General features: G+C 32.8%; 1 protein-coding gene across 10 annotated transcripts in view; it reads right to left on the bottom strand.

The window, feature by feature from the left end:
* The window catches only part of Agtpbp1 (ATP/GTP binding carboxypeptidase 1), a 273,400-nt gene that overhangs the window by 187,296 nt on the left and 61,116 nt on the right, over nt 1-24,988 (bottom strand). For 8 of the 10 annotated variants that reach the window (XR_009225068.1, XM_046425915.1, XM_058573104.1 and 5 more), the window contains 7 exons: nt 24,389-24,452; nt 23,849-23,995; nt 20,415-20,546; nt 18,503-18,596; nt 7,429-7,466; nt 3,480-3,688; nt 1,870-2,047 (listed from right to left, as the gene is read on the bottom strand). Coding sequence is in view for 9 of the 10 variants with exons in the window: in XM_046425915.1 (XP_046281871.1) it covers nt 1,870-2,047; nt 3,480-3,688; nt 7,429-7,466; nt 18,503-18,596; nt 20,415-20,546; nt 23,849-23,995; nt 24,389-24,452 (862 nt within the window). In the remaining variant the exon portion in view is untranslated. Of the gene's footprint in view, nt 1-1,869; nt 2,048-3,479; nt 3,689-7,428; nt 7,467-9,638; nt 9,732-9,965; nt 10,105-18,502; nt 18,597-20,414; nt 20,547-23,848; nt 23,996-24,388; nt 24,453-24,988 lie in introns of those variants that run through there. The other 2 variants (XM_046425913.2, XM_046425914.1) reach the window with 2 other exon arrangements.

Raw genomic sequence — 24,988 nt, 5'->3', positions numbered from 1 at the left:
AATGCTAAGCAGGAAGTGTGAATCAGGCGGTATAGCGATACCAGACTTCAAACTATACTACAGAGCAATAGTAACAAAAACAGCATGGTACTGGTACCAAAACAGGCGGGTGGACCAATGGTACAGAATAGAGGACACAGAAACCAATCCACAAAACTACAACTACCTTATATTTGATAAAGGGGCTAAAAGCATGCAATGGAGGAAGGATAGCATCTTCAACAAATGGTGCTGGGAAAACTGGAAATCCATATGCAACAAAATGAAACTGAATCCCTTTCTCTCGCCATGCACAAAAGTGAATTCAAAATGGATCAAGGAGCTTGATATCAAATCAGAGACACGCCGTCTGATAGAAGAAAAAGTTGGCTACGATCTACATACTGTGGGGTCGGGCTCCAAATTCCTCAATAGGACACCCATAGCACAAAAGTTAATAACTAGAATCAACAAATGGGACTTACTCAAACTAAAAAGTTTTTTCTCAGCAAAAGATACACTAAGAGAGGTAAATAGAGAGCCTACATCCTGGGAACAAATCTTTACTCCTCACACTTCAGATAGAGCCCTAATATCCAGAGTATACAAAGAACTCAAAAAATTAGACAATAAGAGAACAAACAACCCAATCAACAAATGGGCCAAGGACCTGAACAGACACTTCTCAGAGGAGGACATACAATCAATCAACAAGTACATGAAAAAATGCTCACCATCCCTAGCAGTCAGAGAAATGCATATCAAAACCACCCTAAGATACCATCTCACTCCAGTTAGATTGGCAGCCATTAGGAAGTCAAACAACAACAAGTGCTGGCGAGGATGTGGGGAAAAGGGTACACTTGTACATTGCTGGTGGGACTGCAAATTGGTGCGGCCAATTTGGAAAGCAGTATGGAGATTTCTTGGAAAGCTGGGAATGGAGCCACCATTTGACCCAGCTATTCCCCTTCTCGGTCTATTCCCTAAAGACCTAAAAAGAGCATGCTACAGGGACACTGCTACATCGATGTTCATAGCAGCACAATTCACAATAGCAAGACTGTGGAACCAACCTAGATGCCCTTCAATAGATGAATGGATAAAAAAAATGTGGCATTTATACACAATGGAGTATTACTCTGCATTAAAAAATGACAAAATCATAGAATTGACAGGGAAATGGATGGCATTAGAGCAGATTATGCTAAGTGAAGCTAGCCAATCCCTAAAAAACAAATGCCAAATGTCTTCTTTGATATAAGGAGAGTAACTAAGAACAGAGTAGGGTCGAAGAGCATGAGAAGAAGATTAACATTAAACAGGGATGAGAGGTGGGAGGGAAAGGGAGAGAGAAGGGAAATTGCATGGAAATGGAAGGAGACCCTCAGAGTTATACAAAAGTACATACAAGAGGAAGTGAGGGGAAGGGGAAAAATAATATAAGGGGGACAAACGAATGTCAGTAGAGGGGGCAGAGAGAGAAGAGGGGAGGGGAGGGGAGGGGAGGGGAGGGGAGGGGAGGGGGGGAGGGGGATAGTAGAGGATAGGAAAGGCAGCAGAATACAACAGACACTAGTATGGCAATATGTAAATCAATGGATGTGTAACTGATGTGATTCTGCAATCTGTATATGGGGTAAAAATGGGAGCTCATAACCCACTTGAATCAAATTGTGAAATATGATATATCAAGAACTATGTAATATTTTGAACAGCCAACAATAAAAAATTAAAAAAAAAAAAGAAATATTTATTAACTAAAATAATATGTAAAGGTTTATCAGGTTCATTAAAACCCTCTTTGCCAAATAATTAGGCACAAATAAAGAAAAACTATCAACAGACACACAGTTCCAATGGGAGACAGCATTCACCCTGTGGTCCTACCTTCAGGTGGTAAACTGTACAACTGTGCCACAGGTCCAGTAACAGGAATAACTGGCAACTGGAAATGGAAAGAACTCTTAATCGTTGGGAGTGGCAGGCGATTTTTGGGGAAACACTTCCTCATTATAAGACTGGAGGTGTTGACAAGAGGATCAAGAGTCCTGACTGCCAAACATTCCTGTTAAAAAAAAAAAGACAATATATCTTTGGTGAGTAGCGAAACCAATTTTACTTTATTCCAGAAAAAGAAAATTAACGTTAAAAATTTTCTAGAGACAAACATCACAAAAACCAATATTACAACACAGGATAATTGTAAAACAGCTTTACTGTTCACAGTGTCTATTTATAAATAGGAATATCATGTAGGGCAAATTTAGTAGAACTTTTCCCTAAACATCTTAACTATGCAGAAGTCAGTACCATTTTTGATACTGAAAGTCGCCATAGTACTATATATAAATTATTTAGGGGACATGAGAAGGGGGAAAAATATTAAGAAAGTAAGAAATATAAGCCAACATGCATTTGCCTGAAACGCTCTCAGAACTATATCTGTTTTCATACAATGCACCTCTCATAAGTTGGCTATTCAGCTTATGCAAGAACAGCCTAAATATACTAATTTAAAAATTTAAGAGTGATTTGCTGCCAGAAAAATCTATTTTGAGAAGGGTGAAGACATAGGGGATTTCAATTATGTCATATTACATTATTATTAGTTAACAGCTGACATTCAGATGGCACTTTTGATGCATAGTAAAATTTTCAATACACAGTTTCACATTTGATCTGTCAAAACAAATGAGAAATTAAGGCCCCAAAATATTAAGTCACCTAACTCTTCCTCATAATATCAAATATCCATCATTGTCTGGATTAGGAAGAGTAAAAACAGGTATATATATGATTGCTCTAAAAAATACTAAGGGTAAACATAAAACATGTGTTTGGACATTTAACTATTGTCATGTAGAAAGATGATTTATCATGAGTAAAAGCCAAGACAGCACAACCAGGACAACTATCTGGCATTTTCTAAAGGACAAATTTATGAACTTCTAAAAACAAGAGGGTTGCATTACAACATTCCTATAGCCCATACCTGAGTCTTCTACAGATGCTAGAAAACATCTCACTAAATATACTGTCAAAAATGTTTAATGCTGAAGATGGCTGGCAGAACTAGAACTCCAGGTTTCCCTACAGTAGCTTCTCTATTTATTCTTATTCTTAGTCTTATTTCCCAGCAGGAAAATAAGCAGAATACTCAAAAACAACAGAATTGCCCCAACAGCTGTATAGGATCTACATAAAACTGAGTTATGTACAGCTGACTACACATTCTAGAAAGTTATATGGAATCCAATAGGTGGTTTTATACATCTTCCTTTAATCTTCTGAGGGCAAAATCTCACATTGCAGAGATGTGCACTGACTACCTTCTCAAAGTCAGTCTGAGTGAGAAATGATTGTGCCTTTTGGTTTTGATATTTTTTAAATATAAATATATAACATATACCCTTTCTGAGTATTTGCAAATTAATTTTCTTAAGAACCAAACCATATCATTAGTACATAAGTAGAGTAATAGTAAGAAAATAACTCACTTGTGAAGTGTTATAAAGAATTTTCATCCCATTGGCATCAATAAATGCTTTTCTTCCCAACTTGATGTTTGTAACACTTTTTAAGCTCTGTAAAATTCCTTTCCGAATGAGCATGTTTCTATGCCGATTATCATGGCGATGCCAATCTACATAAATTGTTAAAAGCACTTGGACATATCCTCTGTCTACAGCTCTCCTGGCATTTGTTTCTTTAACAAAAGAAATTGAGAAAGAATATTTTTTAAATGACAAGAGAAAGTACTGGAATAAATCAAATTAAAAGTATAACCTCAACTGTGATGAAAGGCAACTACATATTTAAATATGTTTTTCTAAGAAATTAAATATGACAAGTTCCAGAAAGCATTACGTTTTCCAGAAATTTTCCTGCCCATATATTGTTTAATGATTTCTAAATACCAAAATTCTTCATTAAATTATGTTTACATCTTTTTAAATCAAAAAAACTTCCTATATTTTAAAACTTATGAATATACTGACAATAACCCAAATGAAATGTATAAGCTTTTAACTTACTAGCTGTGAATATTATTTTGTTAAATGCTGTTATCACTTTTATTAACTTCTGTCACAAAATTGGTATTCCCAATGAAATTACCACCATTAAAATGTAATTCCTATACAAACTTTGTTTCCACTGAAATTAATTGCTCTAGTTATCCCACAATTATAGAAACATCCATGCCATAACAATGCTAAGTTAAAAATACTTAAACAACTTTGCAGTAAATGAAAGGGAAGGAGCATTACATGATTAGAAAATAGTCATTCGAGGAATTAAATTTTGAATATAATGAGAACTACATTAAAGGTTTTCTGTAAATGATCAATTTGATTGGGATATAATTAACAGAAATGAATCCACAAATTCAACCTAATTTTATTATTTTTAAAGTATTAATATTTAAAATTATTAACCAAAAGAGTGCATTTTACTAAGATAGCAGCAAAGAATTTATATCATAGCAACATATTGAGCCACCCAGTGTTACTTTGGAGAGTGGATAATAAAGGCTACAACTTTGGAATATTAATCCATCTCATGTTGTTTAACTACAATGAAATTCTGATTTCTTTTTTTCCCCCCTCTCTTTTTTGCAGTGCTGGGGATTGAACCCAGGGCCTAGTCACCTAACTCTTCCTCATAATATCAAATATCCATCACTGTCTGGATTAGGAAGAGTAAAAACAGGTATATATATGATTGCTCTAAAAAATACTAAGGGTAAACATAAAACATGTGTTTGGACATTTAACTATTGTCATGTAGAAAGCACTCTACCACTAAGCTAAATCACCAGCCCTCTAGTCTCTTCTTAATCTCAATTTCACCCACAAAATGACCTCTGATCTATGGCCTGGATATGAAGAAGATAATGATTTGAGTTGCCTGAAAGAATTATTCTATTGTCCAAGTAAGCCAAAACATTAAACTGAGATAAACATACTAATTCCCTTTCAGAACTACATTCTGTTATTAGAGAAGGAAGAAACTCATCAAGGGAAGAAACGCCTCTCTCATATGTGAAAGCTTTTAAATCCCTATTGTGAAAATAGCTAATTTACTAAGGCTGTGGCTATTTACAAAATCAGTTCAATTGGATTTTTTGTTTTGTTTTGTTTTGGGTACCAGGGATTGAACTCAGGGACCACTGAGCCACATCCCCAGCTCTATTTTGTATTTTATTTAGAGATGGGGTCTCAGAGAGTTGCTGCTCAGGGTCTCTCTCAATAAGTTGCTGAGGCAGTCCTTGAATTTGAGATTCTCCTGCCTCAGCCTCCTGAGCTGCTTGGATTATAGGAATGCTACACTGTGCCTGCAGTTCAATTGTTTTGACCAACAAACATTTCATATATTTAAATGAATATACACTTTGTTTATACCAACTGAAATTTACAAGCCTTTACTAGCTGTAAACATGATTTTGCTAAAAGTTGCTATGATCACTATAACTATTACACATTATGTGTTTTTGTGGGAATTCCCAATAGTCCAAATGGTCTTCATGAAAATGTTTAAATTCTTTATGAAAGATCATATAAGAAACTCAGCTATAATTCAAAAAGGTACTGAGGTGATCCTTAAAGGAAATGAACAGAGCCACCTACAGTCTGTACTGAGCACAATTACAACAGATTATACAAGGATTTTTATTCATGTGTTCAGGGCACACAACTCACTATTGGCCTATTTCCTCATCTCTAATTAAAAGAAAATTTAAGTTTACCAGCACTGATAACTGAACTGTCTATCCACATTTATTTCAGTAGTCAAATTTACTCTTTTAAAGTAAATTATTGTTGCCCCACACACAAAAAAAAGGAATTTTGAAAAATATAAATAAGTGAAAATGCTACAAAATGCAATGGTCCATTTAAATAAATGTAATGTGCTACTAAATATTATTTTGTATTATTAAATTTCATCTTATTTAATGTCATATATAATTTGAAACTACATTAAATATAAACCACTTATCAATTACTTTTTTTATCCTGATAGACTAAACAAGTATGTCTGCCCAGCATTCTTCTTTAAAAAGAAGAGAGGGTATAAAAGGAAGACTATTACTTAAAACTGAAAAACATCAGACTTCAATCATCTTAGGTTAACCAATTTCTACAAAATATTTGAAACTTCTGAGAGTTTTAGTTTGCACTGACTCAGAATTAATAACTCTGTTATCAATGATTCAGAAAATTAGTATGCTTTAATAAACTTTTAAATAGCTATTCTAATCCATTTCAAATCAGATTTACTCTTTATACAATTTGAATTACAAAATCAGAGACAACAAAGCAAGGTGACAAATAATCAGTAAATTCATGTATGTGATCTTGGTTTAAAGTTTACCATGTCACATGAAAATAAAGCTACAGAGTCAACCTACATGAGTATCCTGTGTTTCATTTCAAGAGTAAATTTGTTAAGTGAAAACTCAGGTGTATAAATACTATGGTGATTTCCGAAATTTAACAAGACATTACTTTACTAAATATCAGATTTTAAATAATTATTTGCTAGTATTTAAAAAAAAAACAATTCTAACAATTCAGATTTAAGGGCAAGTAGGTCTCATCCTTGAAAGATCTTGAATAAACGCCTATCTTAGGAGGAGGGAGAACGGAACTCCATCAACAGGTTAAATGTTAAGACTCAAATGTTAATTTATTCAATCAATCATCCATAAGACTAACAATGGGGGATTTGAGGGGTGGGGGCAGTGAACTGGGGATTGAACCCAGGGTCTTGTACATGCCAGGAAAGTGCTCTACCACCAGGCTATATCGCCAGCCCTGAATATGAAATTTAAAATAGATACTGAAAAAAAATGTAGAGGGGGGAAAAATGATTATTCTCCAAAAGCATCATAAGACACATTCTACTCTAATGCCTTAATTGTTAAGATATTAAGTAATTTATTTTCTAAATAAATTTTTTAGACTATACATCTACATTAACAGCCACTTTTTAAATGTTATCAATTTGAATTTGTGCAAGAAATAAAATTTCTATTAAAAGGCTCTAGGTTAAAATCATGTGCTATATAAAGAGTACAACTCATAGTAAAAGTTATATTTCTCATAATAAAAATCTCAATATCATGTTAGTTTTACTCTTTCAATAAATGATACATGATATTTATTTATTTTACTTTATTAATACAGCTTCATGTTTATATAAATACCTTAGAAATAGGAAATAAATGTGCTTAAATAAATTATTCAAATGTACTGAACAAATTCAAAAAACATATAGCATTAGTAATATATATCAACTGCACTAGAAGATGAAATCAATTTCAACAATAGAATATTAAAAATCAGCTTTAAAACTAAACTAAATCTACATTTCCAGTTTCTTTAACATAGTAAATAGAATGCTCAGGAAAATAGTATCTAGTATTTCTAGTATTTAAAAACTTACTTGATTTTAGCAATGCAGCAAGAGTGTCTAAAGCAACCCTGTCAACACAACAAGAAAACACAAACAACAACAAAACTAGTAAAATTAATCTACAATAGTAAATTCATACAATCTTCTCAGATAAGTAATTCTATTAATCTATTCCAAACTTATTCTTGTTAAGAGCATCAATTACATATGGTGTTTCTCCATATTCATTTTCCCTTCCGCTTCAAATTAGATATGAAGAAGACTGAAATAGTAAAAGTACCAAAAATTTTTAAGAAAGAAAAAGAAGAAAATTAACATTGTCTAAGTCTTTATGTCAGAAGTTACATGAATGATATGTATCACTGACCCTGAGAAAATTCACAAAGAAACCATACTATCAAGAATCATTGGCCCTGGCTTGTAAAGGTACTAAAAGAAAAACAAGTTTCAACAGATTAATTTCATAACTGCAAAATTCTATAGATAATTTATTAACTTTCTGACATTAAAGTGTTTCAGTTCTATCAAGCTATCATCCTCATATTTAAGTAATACAACAAGTGTAAAACATTTTGGAACTCAGAAATTTGGAAAAGAAGAATGAGCTCTTAATGTTTGTCAGCCATGAGGCACCAAAGAAAGTAACTATTATCTCAAAAATTCTTATATCCACAGAGAAGACAAAGGAATAGTCCTAAAAATTGAATATACATATATTATATTTTTGAACATAAATACTCACAGTGAAATCAGCTGCCATTAATCAGCTATAAAAATACATATCACTGTGGAAAACCTGTAATTCAAGTTGTTTTTTAAAAATAAATTACTGAAAAAATGACAATTTCAATAATTTTAAAAATGCAAGGCTATAAACTATAGAACCTTTAAGTGAGAAATCAACAACTACAGTTAATTTATATTAAAAATATGTATGCTATCAAACTTAACTAAGCATTTCACTCACAATTAAGCATTTGTTGAATGCCTACTAGACACCCACAGTACCAAGTTCTTCATGGGTATAAAATTTAAAAACAAGCTCATCTCTTCAACAGGTAATTTTACAATCTACATAATGTAATAAAATATGCACCTATGAAAAAACTACTCAGGAGATTAAAACCAAAAACAAGGCAATAAAGTAAAAGTTGCATACATTAGTGATAAAATAGAGGCAGCATGACCAAATGCAGGAAAAGGTAAAGAGCTAATGAATCAGAAGATTTAAGATGGACATTGGTTCACAGTAACAGCTGAAACAATCATCCATGACCAAGTAAATACTCAGCAAAAGACCAGTAAGACGAAGTTCTTAATAGTTACACTTTAGTTTGACACAAATAAAGCAAACGTGAACCTCTATTTATAATAATATTCATAGAGTAAAAACAAAGTAAAAATTTTTAAAAATATCATAAATTCATACCTATAATTTTCTCAAAACAATGTGAAATGTTGGTAATGGTGAGTTAAAAGTAAATGAACATTATGAAATTATGTGTTGAATTTTCATTGCATTGAACAAATCATCAGTAAGGAGCTGTCATATTTTCATAGTTGTGCAATAAAATGCACAAAAGAGTGTTTAAAACTATCAGAATAAGGATGTTAAAATGGGTCAAAATTAAATATAGAACTAAACAGATCTTCGAAATGAACCTGTTCTTTGTAAAAACTAAAATGGAAAAGAAAATGACATTCAGTAAAACCTGAAAAATGCCAGATAGCATTGTAGGTACTTTAATTCTTCAAACAGTTCTGGTCTACAGAATTGACAATGAACACGGAAAATAAAAAAATTAAAATATGACATGCCTAGAGCCAAATAAAAACTTAATGGTATGGAAATTGAATCATATAAGGTATTTATTGAGAAAGGAATTACAAAATCAGAAAGGCCTCCCTTTAAGAAGGCAACCTGACCCACAAAGTGAACAAGGCTGGACTCCACACACCTCCAACCCATCTCTCCTGTGGTCCTTCAGGCAGCTTCCCAGATTCACACAGTCTCCTGGGGGCCATGGTAAGGGCCCAAGGCCCATACACAGGGCAGTGATGATCATGGTTGGCTAGGCTATGGTCCTACCAGGGCAAGCCAGGGCACTGAGGGAGTACCTTCTGTCTTGGCAGTGGCTACCTATTCAGGTGATGAGGAAGACTCATCACCCAGCATAGAAGGCTGCTGCCACTGGACACCTCCATTGCTTGACCACAACAAGGGCTAGGGCTTCACTCACAGTTCTAAGGTTTCTGCAGCTCTGCAGCCACTCTGGACCCTGCCTCTGCCTCTTCTGGAATTATTTGTGGATTTTGACTCCTGTTACTGTAACCTGCAAATCCAAGAGACACATCAATCTGGAAGACAAGAGAACTGCTTCTTCAGAATCAAAAGAAGACTGTCATGCTACCTCTAGGGAATTCCCAGAGGCATACCTTGCCATACCTGGAGCCAAACAAAGAGCATGCTTGCTAGAAAGGCTTCCTGTCAGTTGTGTAGAAGACAGAATGACATTCTGACTCAAGGGGAAGCTGTGCAGGTTCACAACCAATCACTGCCATCTCACCTTCAAAGACTGGGGACACAGTGTGCAGTCCTTTTTGTAGAAGTGAGAAGTATAAGATTACTCTGCAAGAAGAAGATTCCAGGGACTTAAAAGCACAAAGGCTTGCTCGTTGGTAGCCCTCTGAAATGTTGACAATCAGGATCTAAAAAAAAGTTCTATATTAAAGTTATGGAAATTATGTGAAAGTAAGTGTCACTTTATAAACAATAATAACACTGAATGAAGAACATTATCCTTGAAGAAACCTTCTATCGACTGATAAGCAGCAAAGTTTCTTGTTTGGACCTTAAACTTGTCCATTAGAGGAAGAATGAAATAGATTGCCAAAATGGCCAAATAAAATATTATGAATCCTCTAACTATAGTGGTTGCAAGGAAATTATCCCTCCAAATCATGATACCAAATAGGAAAATGACCTCCAAGTGCTTTGTGTGTAGGGAATTTTTCTGAGAGAACAGAACCAAATGCATCAGAAAAACCACATAGCTGAGAAGCCCTACAAATGTGAGAAGTGTGATAAGAAATTTTTTTCATATATCAGAACTTTATAATCACAGGACAGACCACACAGGAAAAAAAATCTATAAATGTGATGATTGAGATATAAAAACTAAAATCTATATGTACTAAATGTTTAAGAGCCCAATATTATAAAACAAATACTACTAGAAATAAAGAAAGAGAAAGGCCCCACTCAATACAGTAACAGGGACTTCAATACCCCACTCTCCAACATCATAGTGAAGGGTGACAAACTGATTTCAAGGCATACTTCAGAGCCATAATAACAAAACTGGCATAAAATCAGATCCACAGGCCAACGGAACAAAACAGAATGCCCAGAAATTAATCCACACTTCTTTAGCTAACTGATTCTTCAGAAAGGTGCCAAAAACAGACTACTGAAGAAAAGACAGCTTCATAAATAGTGCTGCAAAACTGGATATCTCCATGTAGCTGAAAAATGATCCATATCTCTCACCTTGTACAAAAATCAACTCAAAGTAGATCAAAGACCTTAATGCGGGACTTAAAACTCTACTAGAGAAAAACATAGCAAAAACAATTCAAGATCCTAGCACAGGCAATAATTTCCTGAATACAATTCCAAAAGCACAAGATAAAAAGAGAAGGCGAATGGGATTCCATCAAGTTAAAAAGCTTCTACATAGCTAAGGAAACAGTCAACACAGTGAAAAGACACCTACAGACTGGGAGAAAATCTGACAGCTATTTTTCTGACACAGAATTAATATCCAAAATATATTTTAATACACAAAAAGTGACCAACAAAAAAAAAAAGCAATCTAATAAAAAAATGGCAATCTGGACGCTTCTCAAAGAAGAAATATAAATGGCCAATAAATATATGAAAAAATGTTCAATATCATTAGCTATCAGGAAAAATGTAAATCAAAAGTACAATAAGATCCCATCTCATTCCAATTAGAGTGGCTATTACCAAAAGAAAAAAAAAACTAGCAAGGATATAGGAAAAAAATAAAATCTTACACACTGTTGGTGAGAATCAAACTAGTATGGCCACCAAGTAAAACAGTACAGAGGTTCATAAAAAACAAAAAACAACCAAAAAAAAAACCCACTATATGATTCAGCTATAACACTCCTGGATATTACATCTAAAGGAAATAAGGTCAGCATACAAAAAGAGATACCTCCATACCCATGTTTCTTGCAACACTCCTCACAACAGGTGAGATATAAAGCCAAGATGCCTTGCCTATCAACAGATGAATGGATAAAGAAAATATGGGTATGTATACACGATGGAGTATTACTAACTCATGAAGAAGAATGAAATCCTATCATTCCCAGAAAAATGGATGGAACCACAGGACAATATATTTAGCAAAATGAGTCAAACATAGACAAGTATTGTATGTTTTCTCTCATATGTAGAAACAATGAGAGATAGAGACAACCTGAAAATTAAAAAAAGATAGGGGAATTATTAGAAACTGTGAAGGGGCCACAGGGAAGAGTGGATGGACATGATTAACACATAATATATGCACATGTAGAAATACTAGCATGAAACCCATTAATTTATATGATTAATATGTGTTGATAATTATCATTAAAAAAAAAGAAGACAGAGTGTGGCTCAGCAGTAGAGCACTTGCCCCCCATCTGTGAGGCACTGGGTTGGATCCTCAGCACCACATAAAAGTAAATAAACAGAATAAAGATACTGCATCCATGTATAACTAAAAAATATTTTTTAAAAAACAGCTTGAACTTTTACTTCCAGATAAAATGGAATAACAGGAGCCAAATCTACCCTCTCATCTGAGATGTGACTTTTTTAAAAAGGACAGAATAAAAGAACTATTTAAAATATATCAAGCATCAAGCAATGAAGGACAGAAATCCATACGGGATAAAAACAAGAGGTAGGTCCTACAATTGCCCCAGCTCACCACATTCGAAAGTCATAGCTTAGAAGACTAAATCAGTGCACAGGGCAGATCATGGGGGAAAAGAAACTTGAACAGAAAGAGAAGTCCAGAGATTTTTCAGAGGTTTCTGTTTGAATATTAGAAAAGCAACAAGATCAGTATATGTGTGTGAATTAACCACAAAGCTGGGGAAAAGGCCATCCCAAAAGACTGAAGAACAGTGTCTAATATTCACACAGGGCTGGAACAGTACCTGTTCCCATAACCAGACTGGAAGCTCTCATAATTTGTGGGATATGTGATATAAGACTCAAGAGTTTGCCTCACTAGGGAAGAATAACCAGCCCTAAACTCAATATTACTCACTCCCCACCTAGTAAAAGATCAAACTCTTCCTGTGAAACTTAACTCCATCCAAGAACAAACCTGAAGACTATTTACAAAAATGTGAAAACACTCAGCACCCAGAAAGGTGAAATTCACAATGCCTGGCCCCCTATCAAAATGATAAGGCTTGCAAAAAGAAGGGAATTAAAACCCATGACGAAGAAAAATAAACCAAATGAAACTGACCTAGAACTAACATAAATGTGCAAAAATATCAAAATACTTACTATCACTGCACACCATGTGTTCAAATAACTAGAGAAAAAATTTAACAGGGCAACTGAGGAAAAACAGTTTATCCTGCTACCATTTGATCCAGACACTCTTACACCTAAGGATTTACCCAAAAGAAAAAAAAAATTTTTAAAGGCCATACAAAGTTTTGTGAATAAACATTCATGGCTGTTAAGTCAAAAATCTGAATAACTCAAACGTCTATCAAGAGGCAAATACATAAAGAAATTATGATATATCCATACAACTATGAATACTACACAATGATTTAAAGGAATAAATGTTATATAACAATATAAACGTAAATACAATTGTGATACATTAAAGAAGCCAATCCTCCCCCAAAAAAAATCAAGTATACAAAATGCCTGAACATGCAAATTAATCTTTAGTGACAGAAAACATCCTCTGGTTAAATCCAGGCCAAGAGGAAGGAGCATGAGAGCAATTACTGAGAGGAACAGTAAAGCTTTAGGGAGCAATGGATAATCATTATGTTGAACATCTTCAACTGTGGTAATAGCTTCAAGGGATTAGTTATATTTGAGACAACATCATGATTTTTATGGGCTCTAGTCACTTCTTTGCTTTCATGGGCCCTTCCACCATTATATATATATTTAAAATTTATATTTTAAAACTGTGTTGATATAAAGATGTGTTAGTAATAACAGATTAAACCATTTTCTGTATAAAAGTCCACTTTTTTTCTTATGACTTCAAAGACATTAAAACATCTTCATGGGCCCCTAAAGTATCAAGGGCCCTCAACACTGCCTGTTGAGCCTAAAGACTTAGTCAACCCCAAATATGACAATTATTATCAACTGTATACTATGAATATATACAATTTATTATATGTAAGAAAGGTATTTCCAACAATCAGATATAATATGTGAATTAAGTAAATCTCTCTTCCTATGGCACGTTAATTAATATATGTTATAAATTCCTTTTATTAAAATAAAAGGTAAAAAAGAGAAAACATTTACTCCACAAAGCACTAAACTATCTGCTGATTAATCCTATTTATAAAGTCTTCACGCTCACTGAATTACACATGTGTTCTCTACAGTAAGTAACAAATATCACTGTTTATCTCTTGCCATTCAATATAAGCGGTCTTTTTACAAACAGTTTTACAACACAGACTATCCCAATCAACCTAAAGTAAGAGAAAGACATTTTAGGGAACTATGTAGAAGAAACATAGCTAACACAGAACATAGTGAAAGATCAGAAATAATACCTACCATTAAATATTTACAATTAACTAATAATTAGTCACTACTATAGGTGGAACTTATTTGAAAACACCATCACTGAAGATAGAATTAGTTAAGATGAAGCCATACTGGAGGAGGTGGGCCTTTAAAACAACATTAATGCTGTCCTAATAAGAGAGAAGACAATGAGAAGACATTCATAAGGGGAGAACATCAGCATGTAATGATGATGGCAAAAAGTGAAATGCTACAACTGCCTACAAGAAATGCAAAAGATCAATGCAAACCATTGAAGAGCAGGGAGGGGTGGCACACACCTGTGATCCCAGCTACTGGGGAGGCTAAGTTCTCAAGTTTGAGAACTGGGCAACTGAGACAGCCCCTGTCTCGAAATAAAGTAAAAAGGGCTGAGATGTGTAGCTCAGTAGTAGAGAACCCCCAGGTTCAATCTCCAGTACAACAAACACAAAAAGAAAAGAAAAGCAAGAAAGAAGTTAGTAAAGATTCTCCCCTATAGGTTTCAGAAGGAGCATGACCCTTCTGAGAATTTTCTTTTGAACTACTGCCTCTAAAATGGTTAGGCAACAAATTTCTGTGGTTTTAAGCCACCAAGTTTATGATACTCTGATATAATAGCCCTAGGAAACTAAAACATTATGCTGTATGTAATTGCTTACAGTAAACCCATAGGATTTTCCCACCTACAGCTAATTCTTTATTCAAAACTATGAAAATATTACAGTACTTTCAGAAAGTCTTCCTGTTGGCTGGCAGTTGTTTACAACATGCTTGAGTCAAATAATAGTATTTCTCATAGCTTTTAATCCTAAAACATTCTTATAACATGGTAATTTTTGATGTTTATTCCTCACACTGGCAAGTTGAAATATAAACTGTTTTTTCTGACTCTAGAGCCCATCAAGTTTATTCAACTATTCCATTAGATTAAAAAAAAAAAAAAAAACTTATGAAGCCTGGTGAAAACTCATCTTTAAATTTTTACCCCCAAAAAATATTTTAAATATATTAAACTTCAGTACAAAAAAGTTTCTGCAATTCTGACATTTATAAGCCAGCATGAATTTATAAACGTTATCAAAGAATTTTAAAATATTAATTTGTTGAAATGTAGTATATATTATGTTAAATTGATAAAAGTTTCTCAGTTTCAACAATTTATACTTCCTCATAAATTTTCCCAGTCTTTTTGGGAAAGAACAACACAACCAAACATAACTTGAAGAGTATAGTCTATGGTTTATTTATTTAAGAGCAGTGGAGGAAGAAAAGCTTAAATCCAGTTACTAAAGTTAATCTACTTTTCTTTGAGGATCAATCCTTACAATGGCCATCAACATGGAGAAACTAAAAAAAAAAAAAAAAAAAAGACAGAGTTACAATAACTTTGTGATTCTGCAATCTGTATATGGGCTAAAAATGGGAGTTCATAACCCACTTGAAGCAAAGTGTGAAAGATGATATATCAAGAACTATGTAATGTTTTGAACAACCAACAATAAAAAAAAAAAAAAAACACAAGGGGGTAAAAAAAAAATAACTTCCTTAACAGCATCATTTTGGATTAACAGCTTTAAATCTGAACCCTAAAATTAGAAATAAAGAAATCCTAAAGGAAAACATCATCCTTCCAACATAAATCTCTCAAATCTTCTTTTAGCATGGGGTACTGTTTAAACAGAGGAAGAATCACTATAGAAAGCTCTAAATTACTGAGTTTTCTAAGTTAATTAGGGAAGAGACCCTCAAATTACTAAAAATGACAAAGAGATCAAGATGGAGATATTTGGTCACTAAATTGTTTATTCTTTTAGAAGAAAAAGTTAAAATTCGTTTTTATTTTTTAAAATGAAATTATTTACAGCTTAAGGAATATATGTGAATTAAAAACAGGGCTGAAGATGTAGCTCAATGGTAGGCAGAATGCTTGACTAGCATGTATGAAGCCCTGGGTTCAACCCCCAGTAGCTCCTATATATACACACACACAAACATACATACAAATACATGTATATTTAGTATTAGCTAGGACTCATTCTCAGCCACATTACTACATTGCGTACTTAAAATATATTACATTAACATAAGCACTACTGCTAGTTATCAGAATCATCTCATTAAATCCTAATCACCTTACAATAAAGGCACTAATATTATTACCACTCCACAGACTAGAAAGGGGGACACATAGGTTAAGTAACTTACATCATATCATGGAGCCAGTGAGAGAGCTATATGAAAATCCAGGTCTGCCTGCCCTCAGAGCCCACTCTTAAGTCACTACTACACTACATTGATCCTAAATTGGTTTTTACTGTGATACAAACATTTCATCTTGTTACATTTCATCACATATTCCAGGACTATGTATAATCTTTGCCTAAGTAATGTTGAGTCACCCCACCAAATAATATTTATTATGAGCAAAGAAGGATCCAAGATAAGTTAAAATATGCTGAGCTTTATTTAAAAAAAATGGTTTTTTAAAAAAAAAAACTAGAAATGTCCTGAACCCTCTGTTTTAGAATAAAATTTAACCAAATAGTTCATGTGAACAAGTTCTCCTTTATAAGAGATTTGCAGTTAATAAATATAGGAAAAATGAGAAAATTAGAAAATCAATGTTTTATAACCCCTAATAAAATAACAGATCCAGGTAATGCATAAGTAAAAAATTATTAAGTGACAAGTATATGGGAACATTCCAATGAATGGATTGCCCCAACTAATCACCTTACATTACACAAAACAAGGTACCCTGCACCACTTCTGAAATATTTTGATTAAAACCAAAGTAAATACGATCAAGTTACTAGCTCTGCCAGTATACAGAAAATTCAAGGAACATACCTGTTTGTTAAATGACCCCAGCATAGTCACCCTAATCCAGAATGTGGAACATTCTAAAGAAATATCACACAAGTCCTTCAACAAATAGAATCAAAAAAATGGGGGGAATTTTATTGATTTTAAAAGTTTATGAGACATGTCAATCAAACAGAGACCTAGTCTGGACCTTGATTTGAACAAGCCAACTGTAAAAAGGGCATTCCTTTGATAATCAGAAAATATGAGATGATACAAAGAAAGTATTATTAATTTTGGTAGGTACACAAATGACATTTTGGTGAGACACAAAAAATGTCTATATCTGATAATGATCATACTAAAGAATTTACAGATGAAATGTAATGGTGGATATTTATTTTAAAATATTCCAGGAAAAAATACAAGCAGAAAAAGTAAAACAGAAATACAAATGGCAGGATATTAATTGCTGTGGAAATTGGGTGACAGGTGCATGCAGAGTTCATTATACTATTATACTATCATCTCTACTTTCGAATAAACTTGGAAATTTCCTAAATACAAAAAGTAATAATGTGTATATCTTGTTTGGATTCTGATTCCAACAAACCAATTGTGGAAGGGCAATTTTGAGATAACTAAAGAACACAGGCTAGATTTCAGATTACATGAAGGATTTAATAATTTCGTTGAATGTCATTAGAGTATTAATAGCTATTTTTAAGTCTTCTTTCAGAATTATACACTTAAGTATTTAAGAGAAAAACAATAATATTCAGAGAAAATCATCCCAGAGAAAATATCTAGAATTTGCTTAAAAGTACCCCAGGAAAAACAAACAAAAAGTATGGAGAAGAAACAAACAAAACAAAAATGGTACAATGTTTATAACTGCTGAACACTATAAGTAATTAATGTAATTAATTTAATTAGTCTAATAGTAAAAACTCTATTATGTATGTTTGAAAAATTACATAATAAAAAAGTTTTTAAAGAATGACCTCTAGGCTTAGGAAAATACTAAATATAAACAAATAATTGCAAATTGCTTTCATTTTCTGAGGTTAAAAGGATAAGTGAATAAAAATATACACAACACATAAATAAAATATATCCTAAGATACATATCACAAAAAAGACACAAAAGAGAAATAGAAATATATAAATTTAAGAAATATTCAGATTATCATGAGAATTAAGGAACTAGTCACTAAAAGACTGCAAAATTGGGTGAGGAATATAGTAGGCACTCAATAAATGTTTCTGAATGAATGAATATTCTATAAATTATCTTATTTCATCTTATAGAAACTAAGACTGTTCAAAGTCTAAATTTCTATAAACATTATAACTTAATTCAACCTGTTCATTGTACACTTCAAAATAATGAGGCCCAGAATAACAAAGGATATAACTCTGTTTACATTCAAAACATTTACTCACTTCATAAGACCTGAATTCTTCTTACTAAATGGTCCGATGATTTTGAACATCAGTTCCACAACTCCATTTTTCCCTAAAGATACTGAATTCACAGCTGAAAGGGAGAGAAAAAGATACAAAATGATTTAAAAACTTCAGTAACTGAAAATATGTAGACTTACTGATACATAGCCAAAAACATATACAAAGTGTTTAATAAATGTGAACTCAAGTCACTCTTGAGTTAGTTTAAGTCCACCTTAATAAAATGCTTAAGAGAAGATGTTCTTTTTTCTTTTTTTTTTTTCTCTTTTGTTTTATGGGAAGTTGAAAGGCAATTCTGAAACAAATTACAGCCCCCCAAAATATATATATTATAAAAAAAGACTCCAGCTGGATGCAGTAGCACACGCGTGTAATCCCAGCAGCTCACAAGACTGAGGCAGGAGGATCTCAAGTTCAAAGCCAGCCTCAGCAAAAGTAAAGTGCTAAGCAACTCAGTGACACCCTGTTTCTAAATAAAAAACAAAATAGGGTTGGGGATGTAGCTTAGTGGATGAGTGCACCTGAGTTCAATCCTCAGTACCCAAAAGGAAAAAAAAAAAAAAAAACTCCAGTTGCTCCATTTGTTTCTTCAATCAATTTGGTCAACATGGGGATTGAGAGACAATAGTAAACAGTCTCTGCCTTGACAAAGCATAGTGTTGATAGAACGAGAGAAACCATAAACAAATAGCTTCTTAATTACATTCTAATAAATTGTGAACTATTTGGGTTACATCACCCTGCTCAAAATTTTCAATTCTGAATACATATATTTTTTAAAATTTAAGTAAACTATGCTAGTCAGTGGCTAATTCAATAAAACACCACCAAAAATGTACCTCTTAATATTTTGTAAAATGATATTAATTTCCTCTTAGTTTGTTACTTTGTTATCCTTTCTAATTTTATGGCTGTGCTTTCTATTTCCTTGATTATATTTGGTGATTTAGCCATTTTGTTTTTAATCTAATTCAATTTTCATTTTTAAATCAATATTTTTCTATTTTCTAATGTATGTCTTTTATTTTTTTTTTACTATCTCATTCCTCTACTCTCAATATTATTTCTCTGCTCTTAACTTCTCTAGTTAGATAACTAATTCATTCACTTCCTTATGTTCTTTTTAATTACACAGGTGTTCATTACTTAAGTGTTCAAAGCTATTTTCCTTTAAGCACACCATATTGTCAAAGCATAGATATATATACACATACTCACACTTAACATGTTTATATGAGTTTATGTACACGTGTACACACACACACACACACACACACACACATCCTCATTATTTTGCAAAGATATTCTGCAATAATACACACCCTACAATTCAAATTTTAGGTTCTTTCACTAAACACTCCAATTTCACAGTCAGAGAATAAAAAGGAAATGCATGTATACCTAAGTGAGCATGTGTACTTAGGGAAACATTTTATCTGAGTCGATCTCTCTCCTCAATATATTTTTCAGAGGCTCCAGTACTGTGGTTTTTCAGTTCTGACACTTCCCTACTACTAAAGATAAGTGATCCCAACTTTCCTTTCAGCTTTCTTCTCATCTGTGAAAATCCCAAGAGATATATGGTTTTTCAAGCTGCAATACCCTCATATTTTTCCACAACTTTTCCCACAGCAACCTATTCACCACCCTCTCTAGTCCTTTACAAATTAAGGGGGTAGGTGAGAATTCTCAAGATTTGTCAACTTGCCTTCTTAACCCAAAATACTTCTGTTGAATTAAACTTAAAAGAGCTAAAAACAAGAAAAGATATTAAATCTTCTCTTTCCCATGAATTTGAGAGGTCTGCAGAGTTAAGGCAGTTTAAGATTTTCATTTTGTATAACTTCACAACACTTGAGTTAACTAAAAATCACTCTGAAATACTCACAATTGGCAGAATACACTCGTAAAAGCTGAAGACAAGGTAGAACCAAGCGATGATTCTGCAAATTCTGTTTGACCAAACTCAGAGTTATATTCAGAGCCCCATTAATTCTAGCTTTCACTCCAAATTTTTTATCTGTTTAAAAAAAAAGTTATTCACATTTACTTTTGAATAAAATGAAGTCATAAAGCAATGACATTTTTAATTTAAATTATGAATTCATATCACCAAATATGAAGTTGACCTATAAAGTTATAATCATTTTTTGTATGATTTTTTAAATACTCTATGACTTTTAAAATACTTTTGAAGCATGCTTAAAAGAATGTGAGGGGCAAGCAAAAGATAGGGCAAAAGGACAGAGGCTGGAATAGCCCAACACTTAGGTTGTCAAAAAAAGAATCTAACTGACCCTCTACACAAGCAAGTCGGTCTGATTCAACAAGTTTATCAGAATACCATCACATAGTTAAGAGGAAGTATAGAGAATCTAAATGTCCATTACCAATATTACTAATTTAATATGGACAGTATCCTTTTCCTACTTATGAAAGAATATAAATTAGGGGAAAAATGAATACTTATGTAAATAATACTATCAAATCAATGTCTAATGGATATAACTCAACATAAAAAACAAAGAGAATTTCTTTTTTATTATTATTTTTAGTGGTACAAATTTATGAGGCACACTAATAATTCAATACATGCATCAATATGTAATGATCAAACCATGGTGGTTAAAATTTCTATCTTTTGACATTTTTAAAATTTTTGATTAGCACATAATTGTACATATTTATGGGTTATAGTATGATATTTAAATACGAGTATATACTATATACTGACCAAATCAGGATAGTTAACATTTCTAACTCCTATCATTACTTTGTGTTTAGAAAGCACTGTTCTTAATTAGAATTTTCATCAAAAGATTAAAAAGATTTTTAAAAATTTAAAGAACACGTGGTCTGGAGCTGTGGCTCAGCGGTAACTACACGCTCGCCTGGCATGTGTGAGGCACTGGATTCAATTCTCAGCACCATATATAAATAAATAAACGTCTATCAACAACTAAAAAAGTATTTTAAAAATTTTTAAAACAAGAATTTAATAATATTAAGATTAAAACAAAAGAAGCAAGAAGGTCCAAGAAAAAGAGATATGCTGTGAGCAGCAGAAATTTTAAGTCAAAAAGAATTAAACGTTGTTAAAGGAATATTACTCTCATTTTACAAGAAATAAAAAAATGAAAATCACTCAAGAAATGACTGTACAAATCCCTAAATAACATAAAATTAGAAAGCTAAGACAAATAAAGAAAAATGCAAACTTAAAATATGTAGGAGAAAATAAGGATGACCTTCAACTTGAATGGGACATTAACTTAGCCAGGTGCAATGGCACATGCCTGTAATCCCAGCACCTCTGGAGGTTGAGACGGGAGGATCATGAGTTCAAAGCCAGCCTCAGCAAAAGCAAGGCACTAAGCTACTCAGTGAGACCCTGTCTCTAAATAAAATACAAAATAGGGCTGGGGATATGGCTCAGTGGTTGAGAACCCCTGAATTCAAACCCCAGTATAAAAAAAAAAAAAAAAAATAACTTAAATTTCACAAAAAAGTATAAGAAAGATAAATTGGTTATAATTAGAAATGATGCATGAAACAACAATATTCATCAATAAAACATGGTTTTCTTATTTTATTTTTCATTTTTACTTCACATAAAAATCCCAAAAGGGAGTTCTTAAAACTCAAATACAGGTTAAAAAAAAATACCAATAACATATTTGTTAACAAACTTAACATATATTTGAGTCCTAATGTCCCAAATATACATAGGAATTAAAGTCACCTAGTTCTTTAAGAGCAACACATGCTTAAAGTTCTATTTAAACATTTGCACAATACACAAAGATATACTTGAAATACACATAAATGCATAAACTATGTATACACATAATTTGGGGGTGGGGGGGGGCAGGTACTGGGTTTTGAACCCAGGGACAAGCATTTTTAACCAGACACTTGAAATTTAATACCCATATGCAAGACACAAAGCAATGCCAAAACTCTTAAAGCACAATTGTAAGAGTTAAGGGAGTCATTTTAATCTTTGTGCAGATATACAACTATAAATTTAGCCTTTATTCAAATAACACCTTCCTCTGTTAACCCAACCTAAATTGATTTCCTTCTTTGTCTACATCCATTTTTATCAATCTATATTTTTTTAAATTGACATGTCCTACTATTGTAATAATTGGTCTCATAATTTTCCATGTCTATTTTGGTCTCTAAGTTCCCTGAGAATTCTAAAAATGCAATAAAATTATGACATGAATGAAAAGCACTGATTGTTTACCTCTCTGTTCCTCAAAACATCCCCATCCATACTCCCTCTTTCTAGCCTCAACAATACTCACAGTATGTGTATCCTTTACACACATTCATAAGTAGGCACACAAACACACCAAGATACACTTATAATTCTGATGTATTTGTCTTTCTTTTTCTACTACATGCAATAGAATTCTCCATGAATTCTGGATCCTCATTTCTTGCCTATTACTAGTTTGACTGTAAAAAGCCTAGGTGTTCCTTAATAGATAGACTGATAAAGAAAATGTGGTATATACACACATTGGAATTATCCTCAGCCATAAAGAAGAATGAAATTATGTCATTTGCTAGTAAATGGATGGAACTAGAGAACATCAAGTTAGATGAAATAAGACAAACTCAGAAAATCCAGGGTTGAATGTTTTCTCTAACATGAAATTAGAGAGAAATAAGGAATTTTAAAAGGGGAAGATCTCATGAAAATAAAAGGAAGAATGGAGTAGAGGAAGGAATCAAGATGGAGGGAGGAGGAATGGAAAAGGGGAGAAAACGCAGTTTAAAATTGATCTGATTATACTATGTGCCTATATGAATATATCACAATAATTTCCATTTTTATGTATAACTACAATGTACCAATTAAAATAAATTAATAGAAAGAAAAGCAATAGAGTCAAAATACCCTCTATATGAGTATCAAGAGAAAGGGGATGGCAGAGGGAGGGGAGGTCAAGGGGTAAGGGAGGTCAGGAGACTGAAATGGGGTAAACTATTTCATATGCATTTATAAATATGTCAAAATGAACTTGAAAATTACATAAAACTATGATACACTAATAAAACAGATTTTTAAAAAACTAAGCAACTTCAGGTATAAAGAATTGATGATATGGGGCTGGGATTGTGGCTCAGAGGGAGAGTGCCCGCTTCGCATGCATGAGGCACTGGGTTCGATCCTCAGCCTCACATAAAAATAAAAAAAAAATAAAGATATTGTGTCCACCTATAACTAAAAAAATAAATGTAAAAAAAAAAGAATTGATGATACAAAGATGGTTCTAGATTGAGTAATCATACAAGGGAAACCCTTACCTTTTGGTCCAATCTTTGCAAGAACAGAATGAATCTGCACCATTAACTCCTCATGTGGGGGAGAATCTTTGCTGGCATTTGTAAGTAATTGTAACAATATTTGTGAACCACCTTTGGTGACTAAGAAACTTGCTCTTCGACCTCCACCTAAATTAAAAAAAAAAAAAAAAAAAAATTTAACAGCATATCTTCTCCAGTATGTATCACAATTGGTCAGTATTGCAGACATTAAAGTGCTGATTCCTAAAATCAAGCAAATACTATCAAAATCATATTTTGTGTTATCTCATTTATCTAATTAGAAAGTAGCTGACAAAGAGTGAACACGAGTAATACCAAAATTCTAAGTTTAAAACTCTAAACTTATGTTGCAGGGGTAATTTGAGGGATATTTGAATATATCCAAACAAAACAGCAAAGGAGTATGATATTTCAGTTTCCAGTCCCAATACTTAGAATACCTTCTATATGAGTATAAAAAATTCAAATGGCAGATCACTATTTACAAACAGAAATAAGACCAAGGAAACAAAAACTTACCAGCTGAAACCAGCTCAACAAGAATGCTCAAGATATTTAGCGTAGTTTGAAGATCTTTAGTGTTCTGAAATAGATAGTTGATTTGCTTTATTAAAAATGGTAACAGGGGCGGGGGTTGTGGCTCAGTGGTAGAGCGCTTGCCTAGCATGTGTGAGGCACTGGGCTTGATTCTCAGCACTGCATATAAATAGATGAATAAAATAAAGGTCCATCAACATCTAAAAATAATATTAAACATGGTAAATATGTGAAACTCAAACTTTTTGTACCTCTTGGAAACTATCTATATTTTATAATGGCCTTCTCAATTTCTCTAGGAACAAACATATTCAGGTTTCCACTATTCTCTTATTCAGTTTTCTTTTTGCCTCTCAGAACTTTTACAAATATATTTATAGCTATCATTTTCTTAGTATCAACATTATTACAAAAGGAATTAATTTGTAATTTAAATTCCTATATTTCTACCAAAACAAATCTACCAGATAATGAAAGTAAAAAAACTGCTAAGATATAGCTCAATGGTACAGTTTTTGCCTCAAAAATGAAAGGATCTGGGTTCTGCCCCAGTGAAGGAAAGGAGGAAGAGAATAAGGGAAA

The sequence above is a fragment of the Marmota monax genome, unplaced genomic scaffold (genome assembly GCF_021218885.2).
Source record: "Marmota monax isolate L192 unplaced genomic scaffold, Marmota_monax_Labrador192_F-V1.1 WCK01_AAM20220418_F8-fsc00265, whole genome shotgun sequence".
Taxonomy (NCBI): Eukaryota; Metazoa; Chordata; class Mammalia; order Rodentia; family Sciuridae; genus Marmota; species Marmota monax.
This window is presented reverse-complemented; position numbering and strand designations above follow the sequence as displayed.